This window comes from Nansenia antarctica, assembly GCF_963989245.1.
Source record: "Nansenia antarctica genome assembly, chromosome: 6".
Taxonomy (NCBI): Eukaryota; Metazoa; Chordata; class Actinopteri; order Argentiniformes; family Microstomatidae; genus Nansenia; species Nansenia antarctica.
In genome coordinates, this window is record NC_137676.1 from 65558990 (window position 1) to 65582067 (window position 23078).

Here is a 23078-nt window from a genome sequence, read left to right on the forward strand (position 1 = left end):
ACCAGGCCAGTTCATGACAGAATAGCGGTGCTCTGTAGGCTAGCAATCTTTGCTCCTTCCCTGCCAGTCTGCATTGACATTAGAGGAGCGGTAACAAGTGCAACAACTTCACGACTGTACTTGAGTTAAATTTCAGGCATCGTATGCCATTAAAGGGGTGAAAACCTTATCCAATCTACTGCAACAATCACCAGGATAAAAACAGTTAGACGATCTAGCTCTGAGCAGAGTAAAGAGTAGTGGAAAATGACATCCTTAGACATGGAATTCCCATGGAACTTCTCCAGAGGAGTGAAATTCAATTCCTAAAATGATTGGAATTTTGAGGGTGACTGCAACCTAGCGTCTCTGCTCTAGACTAGGAGGGAGACCAGAGTCACAGTGGTCCATAGAAACAGGGACAAGGTCAAAGTGTGCCCCCCGGTGCATGTAGTAGCAACTACAGGCAGGGCCGTGGCATTCACTGTGTCCCTCGGCGACCCCACACACGTGGCCACATTTCCCACCTGGTCCACAGCCACCAGCTCTACCGCCTGCGAACAGCAGGAGGCGCTGTAGAGCGCCAGGGTCACATTCTCTCCCCCAGGCCCCACGGCGGAGGTCGTGTTCAGGGTGCCATTACCCTGACGAATGGTGACGCTTTCGATGCCCGTCCCGTTTCCGTCCGTCAGGTTGGCAGAGAGCTCCCAGCTGGCCAGGCTGCAGTCAGCTGGGCATTCAGTTACACTGACCACCTGGCACTGGGGGCGGGTGAAGTCTGTGATCTGGAGAGAGAGAGAGAGATGAAGGACACAGGTCACGGCAGGGAGACAGAGAGGTGGGATAGAAAAAAAAGAGATAGGTTAACGCAGAAATTTACTCCAAAATAACTCTAACTTTCATGGAGTGCACTATACTGTAATTAATCACACCAGAGTTCAATTCAGGGAAATATTTTTTACTTAAATGAAACAATTGTTGTTCTGTAAGTCTATTGTGCAGCTGTGTGGTCAAACTCCCCCCCCCAGAAAAGTGATTAAGGACCAACGTACTTCATTATAAATCCCCCTATCATTCTCAGGTTACCTTGGCGACCACGGAGAGTCTCAGCACGGCGTAGTTAGAGTCGGTGGCGCTGGGGGACTCTGCCTCGATGGTCAGGGTGACGTCCGTGCCCGAGGGGGTGTTTGCGGGCGCCGTGAGGGTCACAGTGCCGTTGGCACTGCCCCCGGTCACCATGGATACACTGGAGGGGGAGGAGGAGGTGAAGCCACGGTCGTTAGTGGCACGGACGGTGAAGGTGCCCCCCGTGGCGTTGGTCGTCGTCAGGGTGAAGGGGACTGAGATGGTGGACCCAGGTTCTAACGTGTTCGTTGCCTGGGCCTAGGGCGAGGGGGAACAGTATTGTAAACAAATAAAAGGGACAGTGACAACTTCTGTGTTTAAGGAATCTTTTACTTGGTGTAATCAGACAACAGAGCAAGTCAATAACCCTGGGTCTAGCTGTGTGGTCTGAACCAAGACATTCTTTCCTCAGCTCTTAGTGTAGTAGTGTTTTACCTCTTTGATCCATCAGTTTGAAGCAGGATACAAAGCAGGACAGTGACAACATTGTACGTTCATTGGTTTGATAGTTACTTATCTCCTAACAGATGTCCACCTGTGAACTCTGAGGGACAGAGACACACACCCTCAATTCATGAACAACACCCGACTGAGTCTCTCTTGTCGATGTGTCGTGTGCACAAATAATTAAACAAATCAGTCACAGACACTCCAGTTCAACTTCTACGGTTAGGGTTACTATCCTTTTCTGAAGGGAACAGTAACGTTACCTTTTCCCTGTCTGTACCAGTGGAGGCTCCTCCATAGAGGTGGAGGAGGCCTGGCCTCCCCAATAATTTGAGAGAAGAGAGAGAGATTTAAAAAAGCAATAATTATATTTTTTATCAGACACACAACATACAATTCAGAACAATACTTCATCCATTTCTAATATTTATCCTGCAGAACAGCACTCATACTCGCGTGTGGCGGAAAAAGGTACTACACGGAGGCCAGGCCTCCTGTCGGAAAGTGGTTTCTCATAGAAGTCAATGTAATGCAAATTTTTTCATGGCAATATGTGATTGGCCAAATCACTGAAAATGGGTGGGAACAGGAGGCCTGGCCTCCGTGTAGTACCTTTTTCCGCCACACGCGTATGAGTGCTGTTCTGCAGGATAAATATTAGAAATGGATGATGTATTGTTCTGAATTGTATGTTGTGTGTCTGATTGACATAGTGTTTGAGTGCTTTTGACATGTCATTGATTGTATGTAGTATGTTGTGGTGAATGTTGTGAGCCTGAGCAGAAGGAATAATAGCTGCTGCAGGCGGACCAGAGATTCATGCCAATTGTTTTGTTTATTTGATGACCCATTGTGCAGGCAATAAAAGCTGCTTCATCCACCATCCTGAGAGTGTCCCAATCCCTTCAGTACCGCCAAACACAAATTAATAATTTTTAACAAAGACAGATAAGAAGAACAGGGAACATTCCATCGCGAGTGAAGCGAGCAAGCGGAAAAAAAATTGGCCTCCTCAATTCTGGAAGTCACCAGCCTCCACTGGTCTGTACTCACTATGATGGAGATGCTGGAGGTCCTAATCTGCGTCGAGGACTGTCTCTGGAAGCTGACGGGCGCCGCCCTGGTGGTGGGCAGGACCTCTCCCCTCAAACGCAGCGTGAAACTGCCCTGCGGGAGGCTGGCCATCACTGCCAGGAAGTTGCCGTCTCCCAGCGACTGGACAGTTCCGTTGACCTCCCCTGACCCTGAGGCCTCCACCAGAGCGACCTCTGTCACCCTCACAGAGTCACCCCCTGTCACTGTCACCAGCAGGGTGCCGTTACCGCCTAGAGAGAGAGAGAGATAAGAGTATTTCATAGTACAGATTTTGTGAGAGAGAGAGAGAGCAGGGTTCCCACACCTTCTGAAACATCAAATTCAAGCACCTTTCAAGGACTTTCAAGACTCAATTGCCTTTAATTCAAGGACCCAACACGGCATAGTTTGAGACAGATCGAGATGAGAATTTATATAATAGGAACTATCCGCTCACAGACAACAATTAAAAAGAGAGGCCTGAATGTGTGAACACTAGATGGTCTCTTGCCTTCTCTACCACAGCACAGCAAAACAATATATTGTGAAATATGTGTAAAGTTAAGCAATACAGAGACTTATTTACTAGTTGACGAGCTAAGTAAAACATTTTTGGATATATATATACAGTATATATATTATTATTATTTTTTATTTTATTTTTTTGAGAGAGAGAGGAGAATTCAAGCACTTTCAATGACCCATGTCTATTTTCAAAAACATTTAAGACCTTGATTCTTTTTCTCAAATTCACAAACTTTCAAGGATTTCAAGGACCTGTGGGAACCCTGAGAGACAAAGAGAGAGAGAGATGGAATTTGATGGAGACAGAGAGGTGTGTGTTTGGGGGGGGGGGGGGGTGTTTTGACAGTGTTATTACAAACTCTGCTCATCTATGTATACATTGGAATGCAGAGGACTGTTGTTGGTTTGTTGATGATTGTTTCCTGACCTGTGAGAGGACGACCTTCTTTCAGGCTAATGTCTCCGTGGGCCCCACCGAACGCCTCCACAAAATAGTAGATGAAATTTAGAGAGCTCTGACCTGGAACACACACACACGCACACGCACACGCACGCGCACGCACACACACACACACACACACACACACACACACACACACACGCACACGCACACGCACACACACGCACGCACACACACACACACACACACACGCGCACGCACATACACACACACACACAAACACACACACACACACACAAACACACACACACACACACACACGCACACGCACGCACACACACACACACGCACACACACACACGCACACACACAAACACACACACACACACACACACACGCACACGCACACGCACGCACACACACACACACACACACACACACGCACACACACAAACACACACACACACACACGCACACACACACACACGCACGCACACACACACACACACACACACACACACACACACACCTCTGTGACTCAGTTGGTAGAGCATGGCGCTAACAACACTTCGGTTGTGGGTTTGATTCCTGCTGGGACCATATATACTAACATGTGTGCACTCATTGCAATGTAAGTCGCTTTGGATAAAAGCGTCAGCTAAATGGCATATTATTATATATATATTACATGCATACATATATATTTTTGACCTATGACCTTGGCAGAGTAGGCCTCTGTTGATGTTACTGTACCAACCTATGACCTTGGCAGTGTAGGCCTCTGTTGAGTTCATGCTGATTTCCCAAGATCCTATCTGGTTGTCAGAGTTCAGGCTGACTCGGAAGAGGTTCCCCACGGTCTGGATCGTTCCTAGGGGACCGCTGTGCTCAGTGTGATTCTGGGAGACACCTGGAGGGGTTAAACACAGGTGGAGAATCACACACACACACACACACACACACACACACACACACACGTTACAGTATATGAGGTTTTGTTGGACTGAAATGGCCCTGGAAGAATGTCTGTGCCTCCCTATACTGTACATTATTACACACACACACACACACACACACACACACACACACACACCCTTAGCTGTACTTGCATGTGTATACAGTACCATGTCTCACCCAGGTGTGGTGTTACCTGAAGGACTGGTGAGTGTGAAAGAGAGGGAGGTTCCAGTGATGTAAACAGTCAGGTTTCTCAAAGACCCATCCACTGTGAAGAAGAAACGATCCGCCTTTCCTGGACTCCTCACAGCCTGCAGAATAGTCACCTAGAGGGATGGAGGGAGGGAGGGAGGAAAGAGTCGAGGTTGAGGGATAAGGCAGTGTTGTAGTGGGCTACCATGCCATCCACCGTGGTGTCTGCCAGGGTCTGCAGATGAAAGTAATCAAGTTGAAACGTTAGCAAATATAATTGCCGAGTGTTCTGACAGAGAAAGTTGTTTCAAATTGGTCGTTATTATTGTGACTAGAAAGTGTCTGATTATAGTTCCATGGTGTGAATAGTGTCAAAGAACTAGCAAGCTAGCTAGCTCAGAGGTGATTAGATGAGCTAGTCTGCTTGCACACTTGCCAGCTAAAGAACTCACTGGATGCACTTTATTATTTTACTCAAAGTACACAATATTTCTTATTCTGCTAGAATTGGGCTTCACGGTAATACAATAATGGTATCGTTACCGTACATGGACAGTGGATTGAAGCATTGTAACAAACCCTCTCATTGGAAATGTCTGTTTTTTATAGATGGACATACCATTTTTTTTCAGGTGAGAGAGTAAGGTCAAAATCACATTATATGACTGCATTTCCCACAGCAACCCAATATTCAATTAGAATGATGTTATGAATTGATATGGGTCAATGTATACCTCTTATTAAATTATAAATTGGTTGTTATGTTTGCCTTTTGGTTGACAGAAAAAGAGGGAGAGAGGAGGAGGATAGAGAGGGAGAGAAGGAGAGAGAGCAGGATGGTGTCGGCACACCAGAGAGAGAGAGCAAGAACCAGGTGAGAAAGTGGACAGGTAGTCAAGACCACACAAGTAGCTTTGAGAACCGATTGTTCTTGAGCCTAATGGCCCATAGGGCAGGAGCCTATCTCCTGTTTCCGTAGCATGAGGCGGCTTGATGTACAAGTACACCCCCTGGAAATGTACAAGTACACGCTGGTATGTCGCAGGGTCTTACCCCCAATCCAACCCTTAACGTTGAGTTATTTAGCCTTGGGATTTTTTTGGGACAGGCATAGAAGACGAACCGTTACCGCTGTGCGTGGTGTGATCTGAGGTTTTATCAAATGAAACTCTGATGCTGTGTAAACTACGTCGTCATCTTGAGACAAAGCATCAACAGTATATATCCATTGTTCAGATTGTATGATGATGCATATGAAATATCCAATAAGAATAAGAGAATAATGAGCCGCGTGGGCCGCGAATACTTTTAAGTGGGCCTTGAGTCCAAAAAGGTTGGGAACCGCTGATCTAGAGTATGGGAGTATTTTTAGACAGACAGAACAATATGGTGCTCTGTATACTCTGCAAATTGGAAATAGCATATCACAGCAGTACAACTGCTATGCACGAACATTTGAAGCAAAAGCATCTTGGAACACTGTCAAGACGGCAGCCAGTCAGCACCATAAGTCCTGTTTACTTTTTGTCTCCACCCCAAGCATGATATAGTAGGATTATCGACACACGTTTCGTGTTCCTGTTAGTAGTTTCTGTTAGTAGTAGAATGTGTTTCTATTAGTACCGTATTTTCCGCACTTAAAAGCCTTTAATTTAAAAAAAAAAAACGACAGTGTGCCTTATAATCCGGAGCGCCTTATATGTGGATCAATTGGTTAATTGGTTGATCCATACTGGTTGTACACGGCGCTCAAGTCGCTCTGTCAAAATGTTTCAGTACGACTGGTAAACTACAAAGCCGCACCGCTTGCAGCATTACGGTAATCAGTAAACACCGGTACTGATGTGCTTACTCACAGTCCCACACCACTTGTGTGTGTATAAAGACCCCAAGTAAAGAAGACTAAACAGAGTTTCCGAGGGAACAAAGCGAGATGGCCACAGTTAGAGGACAAACTCCAACAGTGGGTTGTTGAACAGAGAGCCGCAAGTAGAAGTGTCTCTACAGTCACTATTCGAATGAAGGCAACAGCGCTAGCACGGGACATGAACATCGATGAATTTCGAGGCGGTCCTTCTTGGTGCTTTCAACTTGAAGTTTTAAAGTACCCACTCGATATAATAAACAACAGTTTAACGATCACTAAACACTTATCATTTGTGTATTGGATTCATTATTCTCGTTTGCCGGAGGCTACCGGTAAGGGAGGGTTGACTTGTAAACATACTTTCGTTTTAGCTCGTGTTCAAAAGCAAGAACTGTGTGTTCATCTAGTTATGTGTAGTTATGTGTTTTTAGCATGTCGATGTTCTCCCAGCATGTTGTCATGTTATTAAAATACAGTTGAGACCTTCGTAGCGATGTGTTTTGTTAGCAGCGTTCGTAGCTGTGGCTGCGTTCAGAGTCACTTTTCTCCCATTCAGTGTTTGAGGCGAACCAACATTCAAATACGCCTGTCGTGTTCAATCTGTCTCTGATTTGAATGTATGACACAGCATTTGAAAGCTTACAATCTGTAGTTTAAGCATGTGTAAAAACTGAAAAATTACGTTGCACATTTCACCAGGAGCTGTCACATATTGTTTGTTGGTTATAATTGTATAGCCTATTGGTTGTTTTCTGGTGTTGTTTTCTTGTTTTGCTCTGTTTGTAGTCTACTTGATGTATTTTTATCAGCTGTTGAATCACCACAGCGGTTAATCCACTAATAGAGATAATACCAGATTGAAAATGCTTGTAGCTAACTACTCTATATCTCGTGGTCGCAGCTATTGCGAATTGCTATTCACGAGAGTCAGCTGTGAATCACTGCAGGTCCTTGACGCTTGTTGCAAAAATGGATGACGAACGGCTGATACTTGAGGTGGAAAAATATATATTTTTGACGGTGGAGCAGGTAGAACATTGACGGTGACAACGCTCAGGTGGAGCATGGACAACGGGAAGTTGACGCAACACCGATGGAGAGGTGACGCAACGCAGTTGGTGGAGCTTGGGCGTAACGCAACCCCAGTCAAACGTTTGACTGCAGTATCTTCTATTCTATGCGCCTTATAATCCGGTGCGCCCTGTATATGAAAACAGTTCTAAAATAGGCCATTCATTGGAGGTGCGCCTTATAATCCGGTGCGCCTTATAGTGCGGAAAATACGGTAGTAGTCACTTAAAATTGAACATTACGTTACGTTCCACCATACATCATCTACCGTTTTATATTTTCTGTTTACTTTAACGGCCATGTATGAGTTTGAATATGAGGTCCAGTATTTTTCTGGTCAGGCACCTGACAAAAAGGGTCTATTATTATTAGCAATAATAATATCATAACATAGCAGTGATGTGGAAATTAGACACATTTTAAAATATGCCACTAATATCATTATTCTAATGTGCTTTATGTGTCTCTTTTTCAGGATGACGCAAAGCAGTATGGAGGACTTTTTCCACAAAAGAAAGCCAAATCCATGCACAACCCAGATGGCTGCACTATATTCCTTTTACTTGAATTGAACAAGCTCTTGCTTTAATTTGATTTTTTGAGGGATTTTATGTTGGACTGTTAACAGGAGATTACCAGTTAAGACTGGGCTATTACTGTGCATACTTTGTTTCTTGTTACATTTGTTACACACAGTCAGAGACAAATTGATAGATAGACAGACAGGCAGACACAGACAGACAGGCAGGCAGACACACAGACAGACAGACAGACAGAGAAACAGACAAACAGGCAGAGAGACAGACAAACAGACAGACAGACAGACAGACAGGCAGACAGACAGGCAGGCAGGCAGACAGACAGAACACACAGACAAACAAGCAGGCAGGCAGACTGACACATAGACAGACAGGCAGACAGACAGACCACACAGAAAAACAGACAAACAGACAGACAGACAGACAGACAGACAGGCAGGCAGACACTCAGACAGACAGACAGGCAGGGAGGCAGAAAGAGATGTTACCAGAGCGTTCGTGGAGGCGTCCTCGATTAGTCTGGTGGCCTGGGGCAGGTCAGCTTTGGTGACCTCTATAGCCTGACCTCCAGACGCCTGGGCCAAGTCCCGGTACAGCTGGGCGTCTGATTGGGCGATACGACTGAAAGACCCGCCCACAGCCCCACTACGACGGCGGCGACTGGAGCGGAGGTTGTCAGTCAACATGAAGGTCACCTGGGGAGGAAAGGAAGGAGAGAAGGAGAGAGAGAGAGAGGGAGGGAGGAAAGGACAGACAGACAACAGACAGACAGACAGACAGGCAGGCAGGCAGGCAGACAGACATGGAAGACAGATTTAGCAAGAGCAAGTTAGAGAGGAGATATATATATATATACACCACTTAATGGATTGAAATGGCACTGATTGTTTGAAACGTACATGCAGAGGAAGGGAGAGGAACAGCAACAGAGAGGAGTTGTTGCTACTCACCACAGACTTGGTGCTTTCCGTCAGGGCATTGATGGTGCTCTTGAGCGCAGCGTCTTTGGCCGGAGCATCAGTGAACACAAAGATCTCAGAGAAGGGTGGCGCCGCCGTGAGGGCCAACTGGGTATTACACACAGAACAGATGAGACGAAGCCTGGGTATAGCAACTATTTGTGGTGAATGGGAGAACGTCACGCACACACACACACACACACACCCCAACCACAGTCTGTTTGAACTTATGCCGTCCAAAAGGCGAAGCCTCTTCAGGAGCCTCAGGGCCAAAACTCAGAGGCTAACCAACAGCTCCTTCCATCAGGTGATCAGGCTCATGAACAAGCCTACTGTAAGAAATGTAACCGAAGCACACCCTGTGTATACGGACTACCTAAACCTTAAGCTCAAAACCACTTTACTACTTGAACCATCTATTTTATTACTAGTTGTACTGCTAATTGTATTTGTATAATTGTATAACTGTCCCGTCTTATTTGTCACTTATCTCCTGTACTATTGTCACTTTTTTATCTTGAATTATGCCTATTGCCTTATTGTGTTGTGCTGCAATGTCAGGAACCGAAGCCTAACAATTTCACTGTTACACTTGCGTAATGTGACGTAACAATAAAACTTGACACACACACACACACACACACACCTGTAGGGCCGAGAGGCACTTCTCTGGTAGGTCTCCCCCACCGCTCGCTGTGAGTTCGTTGATGCGCTGTTTGAAGACGTCTGCATCTGTCGTCATTATCAAAGGTCCAAAGTCTTTAGACACACATACACACACACACACACACACACACACACACACACACACACACCGTTGATGATAAGTAAAACTGCAAAAAGCATGTATATGATTATATGAAATGAAAATAAGTCAAACGAGAGCTACACCCAATGTCAAATCAGTTGACCGTATCTCATGGCGTGTAACTGTTCCAGGGCCTGTTGGTCAACAAGGCCAATAACCCAGCCCCCCCCCCCCCCCCCCCGTGAACAAAAGCAAGAATATCCATTCTAGGTTTTATATTTCTATGTCTATGAGATTTGCTGAACACACCTGGGTCGTTGAAAGGAACCAGGATGTAGGAGGAGGGCTCCTGTCGTATCAGTCTCCTGCCGTTGATGATGGAGAAGGACACCCTCTTGGCCTCAGCGATGTCGTCCCTCATGCTGCCCGTAGTGTCGATCACGAAACACAGCACTGAGGACTGGGTCAGGCCCATCAACCTGAGAGAAGGAAGGATAGAGAGAGATGAGAAGAGGGGGGGGGGGGGTTCATTCTGTCATGAACTGGCTTGGTAATGAAGCATTGTTCTTTTTTTATTTGATGACTTTTTTATAACATAAAACTTGTGAATGAATCGCGAGTGTCCATGCTTTTCTATGATACTATTGATGATGTATCAGGGTCTTGAAGGGTTATCCCATCTCATAGGGGAAGATTTCAACCACTACCACTTGTAACTCAGAGGGGGAAGCCGAAAAGCGAGTGGCACTCCAAAATGAGGGGTAGGGGTAAAAAATTTAAACGTCAATGGGCCATAGAGAGAGAAAGAGAGATAGATAGCGAGAGAACGAAAGAATGAATGAAAGAAAGAAAGAAAGAAAGAAAGAAGCGAATGAGCAGGAGGAGATAATCTGAATACATTCAAATGATACAGTTCCTCAACCATCTTTCCCTTCCCCAATATCGGAGATCATAGTTTAGCCTTTCTTGCACATAATATCTGCCCTGACATATCCCCACATCACACCAGCCTTGGGTTAGGGTTAGGGATAGATGAGGGGTAAACTCATGGAGACTAGACAAGCACAATATCATGAAGAGCTTTGAGTGAACCTCTCCCTCATTGGTCCTTACAAACACAGCCTCGCCCTCATTGGTCCTTACAAACATAGCTTCTCCCCCATTGGTCCTTACAAACTTAGCCTCCTGTATGACCTGCCCATCTTTCCCTTCTCCTTCAACAAATACATATAAATGTACACACAATAGGGACACAGACACACACGCAGGCATGCACACACACACACACACACACCATGACCCGGACCGGGAGACGGTCACGGACGGGGACACACTTACACTCACACACACACACGCACACACAGACACACACACACACCCCTCCTGCGTACCGTAGGAAGTTTGTTTCCCCTGCAGCCCCTCTGATGTCCTCTAGCAGGTCCATGGTGGCCTGGATGGCCACAGCAGCGGCGGTGTTGTGCAGGTGACCGTGGCTCGCCTCGGCGTTGTCCTTGTTGATCCCTCCCACCGGGTCCCGTCGGCTGGTCCGGTCAAAGAACCCGCCATGGCTGCACTTACCTGTGGGAGAGGAGGACACCTGGAATCAAGTCTGTGTGTGTGTGTCCATGTCCGTGTATGTGTGTCCCTATCCCTGTCCATGTCGTTTGTGTGTGTGTGTGTGTGTGTGTGAGTTTACCTGCAGGCTTATCTGAGGAGAACACACCGAAATACCCTGAGGTGAGTAGACCCTTCTCCAGCACGCCTGGCAGGATGTTGTCAGTGCAGCTTCCCCCTGTGCAGTTCCGACATGTCGGAGTGTTGGAGTCTGGAGACAGAGCAGATCAGATTATAGGTGTGGGTGTGGGTGTGGGTGTGTGTGTGTGTGTGAGAGTGTGTGTGTGTGTGTGTGTAACCACACTGCAGAGTAAGTGGCAGCATTAGGGTGTCCAGTGTGTACAGAGGTGATGACACATGTCATGAGAAAGACTGATCTCCAGACTGATTGGTCGACAGACAAGAGAGGGCGGCGTTGTTCAGTGTTGACAGTGGCACGCACCTCAAATACCTCCTAATCAAACCATAACAGAGTTACTGTCTTACTTTACTCTTAATGTACTCCTTAATCTCAGTATTCTCACACACACAGACACAAAGAAGACACACGCAGACACACACAAGTACCTGCCAGGTTTTCCAATGGGAGGTCTGGTTGGATCAGAGGAGAGTAGGGCTCTCTTTTCCCCAGCTCAATCCAGTTGCTGTGACTGTAAAAATCCTAGAAAAGAATGACAGTCATTATCATCATCATCGGCATCATCATCCTCCCTGTTCTTCCCTGCTCACCTGTAGTGTGTGACAGACACCCCCAAGTGTTAACCGCCCTGAGAGGAAGTTCTTCATCTTGACGCTGGCCTTGACTGCTGACACTCCTAGAATAGAATAGAATAGAATAGAATAGAATAGAATAGTCTGTCTGTCCATCCGTCCCCCCCAAAGGCCCACCTCTTGTGACTCGAGCATACTGTACCTGTAGTGATGATCTACTGTAATGTACCTGTACCTAACTAGCGTACTGTACCTGTGGTGAAGATCTAGCGTACTTTGTTTATTTGTTTATTTAAACGGATCCCCATTAGTCATCAACATAGCAAGGACTATTCCTCCTGGGGTCCACATGAAAGACAGACAGTCAAACATAACAAAATCAATCAACAAAGGAATAATAATATAATATATAATAATAATAAAATACAAGTAGCAAAGTACCGTAGTATACAATAAAAGAAGAAGACAGAGAGCTCACACCAAAACTATAGTATTATCGTCAGGGCAAAAGTCAAACTGGGCTAAACCAAATTTCTTTCCGGACGACAGCTTCTTTCAGTTTCTTTTTGAAGCTGGATTCATTTCCAACAAGGGTCAGATATTGGGGGCGTCTATTCCATTATACCACAGCTCTATATACAAATGTTTTCCATAGTGCATTTGTTCTAGGCCTTGGTAGGGTGAAACGACAGCTTGAGGCCTGTCTGGTATCATAGGCAGAGCTGCCAAGTCTCACGCAATCGCCGTGAGAATCACGCATTTCAACCAGTTCTCACGCTCTCACGCCGCATCTCTATTTCTCACGGCGAGAAATAACAATTGTTTTACGGGACTTTTAGTTTTGAAATTCCTTGAAAGAAAGCAACCGGACATGAGTTTCGTGGCATCTTTCTGCACGCGCGTTAACTTGAGTCTGCAATCGAAGCGGCAGGCGAGCGCTGATGGAAGAACCTGTGTTCACGCGAGCTGCAAGAACGTAGCAAGCAGTGTTGCCAGATTGGGCTACTTTTGGTCACACTGGACGGGTGGATTCGGCAGCTTTTAGACTGGTTGGGCTGGACATTGTCAATTCCGTCTGGCAACCGTGGTAGCAAAATATGTGCATACATTACAACATCGTATCTGGTAGCCTACTGGACTGGGTTGCACCAATATGGCGTAGGTCATTACTAAATGCAGGCATTTAGTAGTTACTAAAGCCCTAGTTGTTACTAGCTAGTTTCAAACTAGTTGTTTACTAATTTCGGTTGCACCATGCCAATCTTTTGCCAATCTTAGCTAGTAAATACTCAGTTTTGGTAACTGTTTTTTTTTCTCTACTGTAACATAACCAGGTACATTAATAATAATAATTATTATTAATAATTACAATTTACAATACAAATACAACAATTGGGGGTCCCTTAAAAAAAATGTGGGCGCGCCATGCGTGCACAAAATCACCCACCAAGCCCTCATTCTGACCCAGGAAAAACCCTGGTATGTACTGTATAACATGATAGCCATCTATGAGCAATGCACTGTATATAAGATGCAATGTTGCAACTGCACCACTCCAACGTGCATTCCAGACATCCACAAACTTGGACTTCTACGCCGACCCCGCTACATTCACAGAAGCTCACGCCGAAAGTTTGTCTATTACCAGCCTGGCAACTTCATCACATCTATCTGGTCAACGGAGCGCACTGTCGCACGTCTGCCGCGTCATCGGAACACCGTCGCACCTGAAACTAGTAGCACACCGCTACACACCAAGCAGGACAGAAAACATGGAGTGGATTTCAGTCTGCTTCGGACTCTACAAAGATCTATCACCTCATCCAATGTTAAAATTGAACTCTTTAATGCACAATCTATCAACAATAAATCCTCCTTCATACAAGATCACATCATGGAAAAAGGATTAGACATCATGTGCCTTACCGAAACTTGGCACCAGCCTGAGGTTTATTCCGCTCTAAATGAAGCCTGTCCTCCTGGTTACAGCTATTTGGAGAAAGCTCGCAGTACTGGTCGCGGTGGTGGCCTTGCTGTTATACACCGACAGGAACTGGAGCTGTCCCCCGTCCCTCTGCCCACACAGTCCTCATTCGAGTGCCTTGCATTTAAATGTAAGCCCCCTTTCCCCATGTCCATACTCCTCATTTACCGGCCCCCCAAAGCTAACTCAGCATTCATCTCAGAGATGCACGACCTTCTCTCTACACTTTGCTCAACCTCTACAAACATCATAATCATTGGAGATATGAACATTCATGTTGACACCCCCTCCTGTCACCCTGCAGCTGAGTTCCTTCAACTTTTGGATTGCCTCAACCTCCGACAGCATGTTGATGTCCCCACACACTCTAGGGGACACACACTCGACCTGGTCATCACAAACTCTGCCCCCATTACCAACCTACAGGTCTACGATCTGGGTGTGTCTGACCACAAGACCATCTCAATAGAACTGTTGTTCCCCTCCCCCCACACCAAGCCTAAGCGGCAAATCCACTTCAGGAACCTTAAAAACATCAATCCAGATGCCCTGACCCTGGACCTCCAACATCTCTCCTCTGGCTCTGATAATCTCCCTTCAGTCACTGAGTCAGTGGACTTCTACAACCAGTCCCTGCGCAGTCTCCTGGACCTCCACGCCCCTCTTAAATCCCGAACAGTGTCCTTCTCGCACTCAGCCCCCTGGTACACCTGCGAACTGCGGAAGATGAAGACGGCTGGGCGTGTCCTCGAGCGGCGTCTCAAGGCCTCGGGACTGACTGTTCATAAACAGGCCTACAGAGAACATCAAAAGGCCTACGCTAAATCCCTCAGAGATGCTCGCTCACAGTTCTACTCTAACATCATCAACAATAGCCCTGGCAACTCTAAGCAACTCTTCACCACCATAAATCACCTTCTCAAGTCACAAACTCTCTCACACTCAGAAGCCACAGAGGAGAGGTGCAACAACTTCATCACTTTTTTCAGAACAAAAGTTGACAACATCCGCTCTCTCCTCTCCAGCTCTGTCGTCCTAAATGTCCCGACTGCCGACCCACAGCCTGGGATTGCCCAACCTCTCTCCTGTTTTTCGGCCATCACACAGCGAGAGGTTGAGGACATCATTAGGACGATGAAGCCTTCCACCTGCGCCCTGGACCCCTTCCCCACAGCCCTGGTGAAGTCCAATCTCTCCGCAATAAGTCCTCTCATCACCAAGATCATCAACCACTCCCTCCAGACCGGCCATGTCCCATCTGCGCTGAAAACTGCTGTCATCAGACCACTTCTCAAGAAACCCACCTTAGACCCAGAAGTCCTCGCCAACCACAGGCCCATCTCCAACCTTCCTTTTTTATCCAAGGTACTAGAGAGAGTAGTTGCTGCTCAACTTAAGGATCACCTCAATCAAAACCACCTCCTTGAGTTCTTTCAGTCCGGCTTCCGCCCTGGCCACAGCACGGAAACGGCTCTGGTCAGGGTCACCAACGACCTCCTGATGACAGCAGATACTGGCTCCCCATCCCTCCTCATTCTCCTGGATTTAACAGCAGCTTTCGACACCGTGGACCACAACATCCTCCTTCACCGTCTGCACTCCACCATTGGCCTCTCTGACACTGTCCACAACTGGTTCACCTCATACCTCACTGGCAGAACTGAGCACGTCACCCTGGGAAAGGCGAAATCCCACACCCACAACGTCACCTGCGGTGTCCCCCAAGGCTCGGTGCTGGGCCCCACCCTGTTCACACTATACATGCTCCCCCTTGGCTGTGTCATCCGCAGGCATGGAATGTCATTTCATTGCTATGCGGATGACACACAGCTCTACCTCAGAGTCAACCCCACCTCCTCTGCACCCCTGCCACTATCCACACTAACCACCTGCCTGGAGGAGATAGAGGCGTGGATGAAGCTCAACTTCCTACAACTAAACAGCTCCAAGACCGAAGCCATCCTAGTCGGCACACCACACCAGGTCCGGTCATCCACCATCACCAGCATCACCTTCTCTGGCCAGAACATTCCCCTCTCCTCATCTGTTACCAACCTGGGTGTCAAAATGGACCCTCACCTCACCTACGAGACCCACATTAAACATATTTCCAAAACAGCTTTTTTTCACTTAAGGAACATTGCCAAACTCCGTCCTGCACTCACTCTGGCAGATGCAGAGAAGCTCATCCACGCCTTTGTCTCCTCCAGACTGGACTACTGCAACGCACTCCTCATCGGGATTCCTAGCAGCTGCCTCCTGAAACTTCAATACATCCAGAACAGCGCTGCTAGGATCCTGATGAGGGTGCGCAAATATGATCACATCACCCCCATCCTCAAATCACTTCACTGGCTCCCCGTCTCCCTCAGAATTGAATTCAAGGTCTCCCTCCTCACCCACCAGTGCATCCATGGAACTGCCCCCCCCTACCTCAAGGAACTCCTCCATACCCCTCAGACCTCCTCACGCACCCTCCGTTCTACTGGCACCAACCTCCTCAAGACCCCCAGGACCAAGCTCCGAACTATGGGAGATCGGGCCTTCTGCTCGGCTGCTCCCAGGCTGTGGAATGCTCTCCCTGACCACCTAAGGGCACCACAGTCTGTGGATGCTTTTAAACGGGGCCTTAAAACCCACCTTTTTAATAGAGCCTTTTTTTAGCCTTTTAATTGAATGTTTTTATTGCTTTATCTACTGTGTTGTAAGCACTCTGAGATTTTATATGTAAAGTGCTTTTATAAATAAAATGCATTATTATTATTATTATTATAAGATGATGACCAAGGGTCTTTCTGCTGCTGACCAAGGGGCTGAGTCCTGTTGATGGGGCCCAATTTTTCTTTTAGAGTCTGTAGGCTACTGTATTTGTTTATTAAGATTTCATAAATATGATATATTGTCTGAATTTTTTTCTTGTTTTATAAAATGTTAATTATTTTCATTTCTTGTGCTGGTTTATTATGAACAACATGTAAAATTGCAGGAAACTAGCACACATAATTGGGTGGGAGAGAGGGGCCGCCGCTGCCAAAACGTGCACAGTTTTGGGTCGCTCCACCGCCAAAAAAATCTCACTCCAAACTTTTGATGAAACTTGGCAGCCCTGTCATAGGTTATGTCTATCCATCATTGGTGGGTAGTAGGCCTAACTGTAAAAACAGGCTACGGGGTTTATGTAAGGTACAGATGTTCTTTAAGTACAGAATAATGCTACATGCCAGTCTTTCATCTACCATCATCCATGACAGCCTTGTATGCATTACATTCACATTACTTCTGATTGAGCATCGACTAACTAGCGTACTATACCTGCGGTAATGATGTCGCGGCTTCCATGGAACTTTTCTTCGTCAAAGTGGTGCACTGCGCTCAGGGGGTGCAGCACATCTATCTGGGCGTTCTTGAGGAACATGTTGGAAATGGCGATCTGGAACCTGACCGTGGAGGCGACGGAGCTCAAGGTGGAGCTGTCGGCCGTGCACGCCGCCTGGAGCTTGTCCACAGACAGGCTGTCATCAACCTGGGAGAGGGAAAGTTGGACGCAAGTTTGACGCATCACAGTGCTCAACAGTACAGGCATTCAAGGATTCTAGATAAACAAGTTTAGCGCCGTCAATCACAATTTATTTGACACCACGGTATCTACAGTATATAGTACAGCCTAAAGCTATTTTAATAGCACGTTCTGTTTTTAACGGACACGTGACAATTTTGCGAAATGGTGACACTCAGTTGTGGTGCGTAATGCTGAGTGCGTGCTTAATCAGAACATCTATTTCCCTCTATCGCGCGCCCTGTATCGCGCACACAACTTCTAAAATTGTCTGAGGGCATTTTACATAAGGATAGACGTTTTGCCTGTCAACTACACGCAGGCCAATTTTGCCTAATTTGTGGTGCGCCAGAAGAACCATCACCTTGGGTGGGCAAGACCAGCGGCTTTGCATTCGGAGATTGGTTTTTGGGTCCTAGGGAACAATGCGAATCCCAAAGATCGCGTGGCTCACCGGGGTGGGGGCAAGACGCACGTTTGGGTAGGCTGATCCCACCCCTGCCCATAGCCATCGCCGGCCAAGACGCACGTTTGGGTAGGCTGATCCCACCCCTGCCCATAGCCATCGCCGGCCAAGACGCACGTTTGGGTGGGCTGAGCCCCCTAGCGCTGGCATTGGTACATCATGTTGTCAGGCGTAAAACCCGTTAGGAACACTGTACGACTCCTCCGTCCTCCACTCGTGTCATATTGAAAACGCATTGGAGAAGATCTAGGTTTTCCCTCCTATATATTCTTGTTTTGAGGACGACTTGAGTGGAGGGTGGAGGAGAAGACACGTTGAGTCACTTTCCTACCAATTGAGAAAATGGCCTGTGCCGTGCGCAACAACGAGCGCATCACAGTGCTCAACAGTACAGGCATCCAAGCATCTACAATAGTCCACTTACCGCCAGGTTGAAGTCCCGCCCCTCAGTAGCGGCCACGGAGCGGCACACCTCAGCAGTTTTGAGGAGAATGGCTCTCTTTGTGATTTCACGGTGGGTGACGGCATGGGCGTCACCACCATATATTTGGGGGGGGACGTGTCCCCCCCACCTTTGAAACAAGGTCGTTTGGACCCCCCCACATTTGCCATCAAAAATATGTTGCATGACTGGTCAGCGTTATTTTCATTGCTTCACAATCAAATCCGTTCCACTTTATGAGTAGGGGATTGCCCATATCCAGAAGTCCACTCCGCGTTTTACTTCTGTTTTTAACACGGCAGCAGCAGAATCAGACACGCACGCAGATTCAAAACATTCAGAGTCAGACTGAGGCAAGACGATATTTAGATCATCCACCAAGATGGATATAAGGAAAAAAAATTCTAAGAAGAGAAAAGTAAGTCAAAGTCATCCAAGTTTTCCCGTGAGTGGCCAAACAGCAACATTGCGTTCTCCCAAGGTCAAACACAGCCAGCTTTTCTGATAAGAATGTTAGCACCTTATGAGACATTCTCTGTATTAGCAATAGAATTAGCATAGCCTACAAGCAACCAAATACGAGCTAGATCAGCTATATGGCACTAGCAGTTTTGTTAGGCATTACTAGTGCGGTTAGACATGTTTAAATGCAGAACAGACACAGGCGAAATGTCATCAAAAGCACAGAATGGCGACAAACACCTCACAGTGCTTACCTGTCCTGTCATTATTGCATCTCCTGCCCGTGTTCATTGCCCTGAGCATTTGCACAATTTAATTTGGCCATTGCACCCACCCAAAGAATCAATTTTGCATCTGATTGCTTGAGCTAGGGTTAAAAAATAAGAAGAAAACACCTGTTCCATTTATTTTTCTATTTCTAAAATGCTTGTGATTGTATTTTTTGTATTGATGATTGTATTTCTATGTCAAATGTTCTATTAGAGAAAAACAATATGAACAAGTGCTCAATGCATCCCCATTTCTCCTGATATAGGTGGTTGAGAGTGAGAGTGAGTCAGAGGCAGGGGCAGCAGGCAGGGGCAGTGGAGACAGCTCTAATTCACTCTTTGATTTTGTTTGTTTGTTATAGTTGTATGTTCTGCAATGCACTGAAGAGGGCTAAGTTTGATTGTAATAGGCTCTGAGTAGCCTAGGTACATATTTTATGTTTCCTCATAACTTTTTATTCAATTTGTTGACTCAAAGTTACCTCATTCTTTTCTAATTCACTCTTTGATTCTTTTTGAATCTTCATATTTAATAAAGTACCTAAAAAGTGCCACGTATCAGTGTCAGGCCTCTGTGAGTTAAACCAAAACATAATAGTAGTCAGTAATTGCAGACCATGCCAGCTCCAAGGAAAAACAAAGAAAGAGGGAGATTATTTTGGGTGTAAAACGCACCAGAATGCAGGAAATTGAATCTACTATTTAAAAAATTTCGGGGGGGGGACCCCCAGACCCCCCGAAAAATAAGTGTCCCCCCCACATTCAAAAAGCTGCTGACGCCCATGGGTGACGGAGACGGAGTCACCGAAGAGGGGTTTGAAGGCCTGGGTGACCTCTGTCAGGGAGAGGAACAGCACCACCAGGAGGAGAGAGGTGTGCATTGCAGCGTACACAGCCATGAAGGTCCTCAAGGGGAAGGAATGGCTTTCGAGAACTACCACAAGAGACCACTACCACTGACTCAAGAGATGAGGCGTTGGATGTCTGTGAGTTCTACTAGTTTATTTCCTCTCTCATGGAAAACTGTGTGTGTGTGTGTGTGTGTGTGTGTTCTATGTTCACTCTCCCTCTCTTGCTCACTCTCCCTCTCTCTCTCTCTTATTCTCTCTCTCTAAACTGCTTTATTTGGGGGATGTTATGAGTTGAGTATCAAGGTACTGCTCTTCCTGGTTCTGTGAGTCTGTTGGAGGCAACAAAAGAGAAGTTTCTCAGCGTTAACGAGGCAATAAGGTCAAGTGGAGACACCTTGGTTAGAGAGAAAGAGGGGTAGAGAGAGGGAAAGGGGGTAGAGAGAGAGAGAGAGGGGGGGGAGTAGAGGGGGGGGGCATAACAGTATATAACCAGTAATTCAGTCAACCATAATGCAAAAATACAAAATATGTCTGGCAAACACAAATTCCTATACTTCAGCTATCAATATTGACATTGAAAACAGCAGGCGCTGATAAAGAAAAAAAAAGGATTGATTTGACACATATTTTACCTGTGAGTAGAGGTCATATCCAAGTGGAGACTTCAAGTGAGTGTGTGTGTGTGTATGCTCTCCTCCTCCTTTATACTCAGTCACACCTCGCTGGAGGGGCAAGGGGACATCACGCTGCCTAGTCAGGTGTCTATGACAGGAATTCATATGAAAAACCTCACATGGAGTGTGTGTGTGCGTGCGTGTGTCAATGTTGCTGGAATGTAGACATCCAACATTCTGTACCTGTACCTTCTGTAGAAAGTTACCAACACCCGCCACCTCCACCCCAAAATGTACAGGAATCCAATAGTGTACAGTGTGTGTGTGTGTGTGTGTGTGTGTGTGTGTGTGTGTGTGTGTATGTGTGTGTGTGTGTGTGTGTGTGTGTGTGTGTGTGTGATTGAACTTGCTTTACTAAGTTCAGACTAAAATCATAGAGGCTCAGGCTAAAACAGGCCCTTCTGTGTTAAACAGTAACATATTTTCTCATTTTCTCACACCCTCTTTGAAGGAACAGAATCCTGGCACCTCTGGAACAGCATCTGTGACCCTACATAAACTTTACAGCCAATATCTAATAACTGAATATAACTGGTAATATGGGGGATCACAGGGATGTTTAACCTTGGGTTAGAAGAAAAGGCGGATTAGACCACTAGAACCACCCCAGGCCATGGTGCTAGACCACTAGAACCACCCCAGGCCATGGTGTTAGACCACTAGAACCACCCCAGGCCATGGTGCTAGACCACTAGAACCACCCCAGGCCATGGTGCTAGACCACTAGAACCACCCCAGGCCATGGTGCTAGACCACTAGAACCAACCCAGGCCATGGTGCTAGACCACTAGAACCACCCCAGGCCATGGTGCTAGACCACTAGACGTAACACTGCTATGAATGTTTTTGCTGCTGTTGATAAAGAAATGCTCAGGAACAAAATAATGCAATTAAAACCTACTAAGACCCACTTTTTAAAGACTGTGTTTAGACTCTAGAGGATGAAGTGCTAGTGATTGTAAATCACTCCTTGCTGACTGGTATTTTCCCCCTGGCATTGAAAATTGCTATTGTGAAATCTCTTATAAAGAAACATAACCTGGATCCTTCAGGGCAATTTCAGGGCAATTTCAAACCTTTCTTTGTTAAGTAAGATTCTAAATTATTACTTAAATTTCAGCTGTATAATTTGAAGTATTTGAGAAGTTTCAACCTGGCCTTCGTCCTCAGAGACAAATAAACATGTGTGTGTGTGTGTGTGTGTGTGTGTGTGTGTGTGTGTGCACATGTGTGTGTATATGTGTGTGTGAATGTATGTGTGTGTGTGTGTGTGTGTCAATGTTGCTGGAATGTAGACATCCAACATTCTGTACCTCATCCTGCTTAAGTCACGCCACCTCCACCCCAACATTTACAGGAATCCAATAGTGTACAGTGTGTGTGTGTGTGTGTGTGTGTGTGTGTGTGTGTGCATGTGTGTGCGTGTGTGTGTGATTGAACTTGCTTGACTTTTGCTTTGTGACATGTTGCATTATCTTGCTGGAAGTAGCCATTAGAAGATGGGTACATTGTGGCCATGAAGGGATGCACACGGTCAGCAACAATACTCAAATAGGCCGTGGCATTCAAGCGATGATTGATCCCCCAAAAAATCAATATACCGTAGTATAACTTTGAGATAAATGATCTTGATGAAAATGGTTGGAAAAAGTCCAATCGCTTGATTATGATGGATTGCATTGAAACTGTGTGCACTGTGTATCATGTATTGATCATAACATGTCCTCTGTATCCACTGCCTCTTCTTCTGGAGAGCACATTCATATCACTTATCAGAGCAACATGTCTTCTTATTGTCCTACGAATGGGCTGAAAGATACACTACATGGCCAAAAGTATGTGGACACCCGAACATCACACCAATACACACAACATCGAACATCACACCCATACACACAACATCGAACATCACACCCATACACACAACATCGAACATCACACCCATACACACAACATCGAACATCACACCCATACACACAACATCGAACATCACACCCATACACACAACATCGAACATCACACCCATACACACAACATCGAACATCACACCCATACACACAGCATCGAACATCACACCCACGGGCAAAAGACATGTAGGGATGGGACAGAGGGCGCTTATCAAACCATTCAGCTGTGCTGTGTAGTACCCAAAACTGCCACCGGAGG

General features: G+C 46.3%; 1 protein-coding gene across 1 annotated transcript; it reads right to left on the reverse strand.

Annotated features, from left to right (window-relative positions):
- Nucleotides 1-353: 353 nt before the first annotated feature.
- Nucleotides 354-20268, reverse strand: LOC308160837 (von Willebrand factor A domain-containing protein 7-like; the record flags this gene model as incomplete). Its single annotated transcript, XM_080534772.1, has 17 exons — nucleotides 354-764; nucleotides 1066-1362; nucleotides 2605-2876; nucleotides 3578-3670; nucleotides 4308-4460; nucleotides 4701-4833; nucleotides 8665-8871; nucleotides 9127-9243; nucleotides 9782-9894; nucleotides 10193-10362; nucleotides 11275-11461; nucleotides 11580-11708; nucleotides 12065-12158; nucleotides 12227-12312; nucleotides 17505-17715; nucleotides 18639-18754; nucleotides 20166-20268. The coding sequence occupies 17 exons, from the start codon at nucleotides 20266-20268 to the stop codon at nucleotides 354-356; spliced, it is 2892 nt and encodes a 963-aa protein (XP_080390898.1).
- Between the last annotated feature and the right edge of the window lie 2810 nt (nucleotides 20269-23078).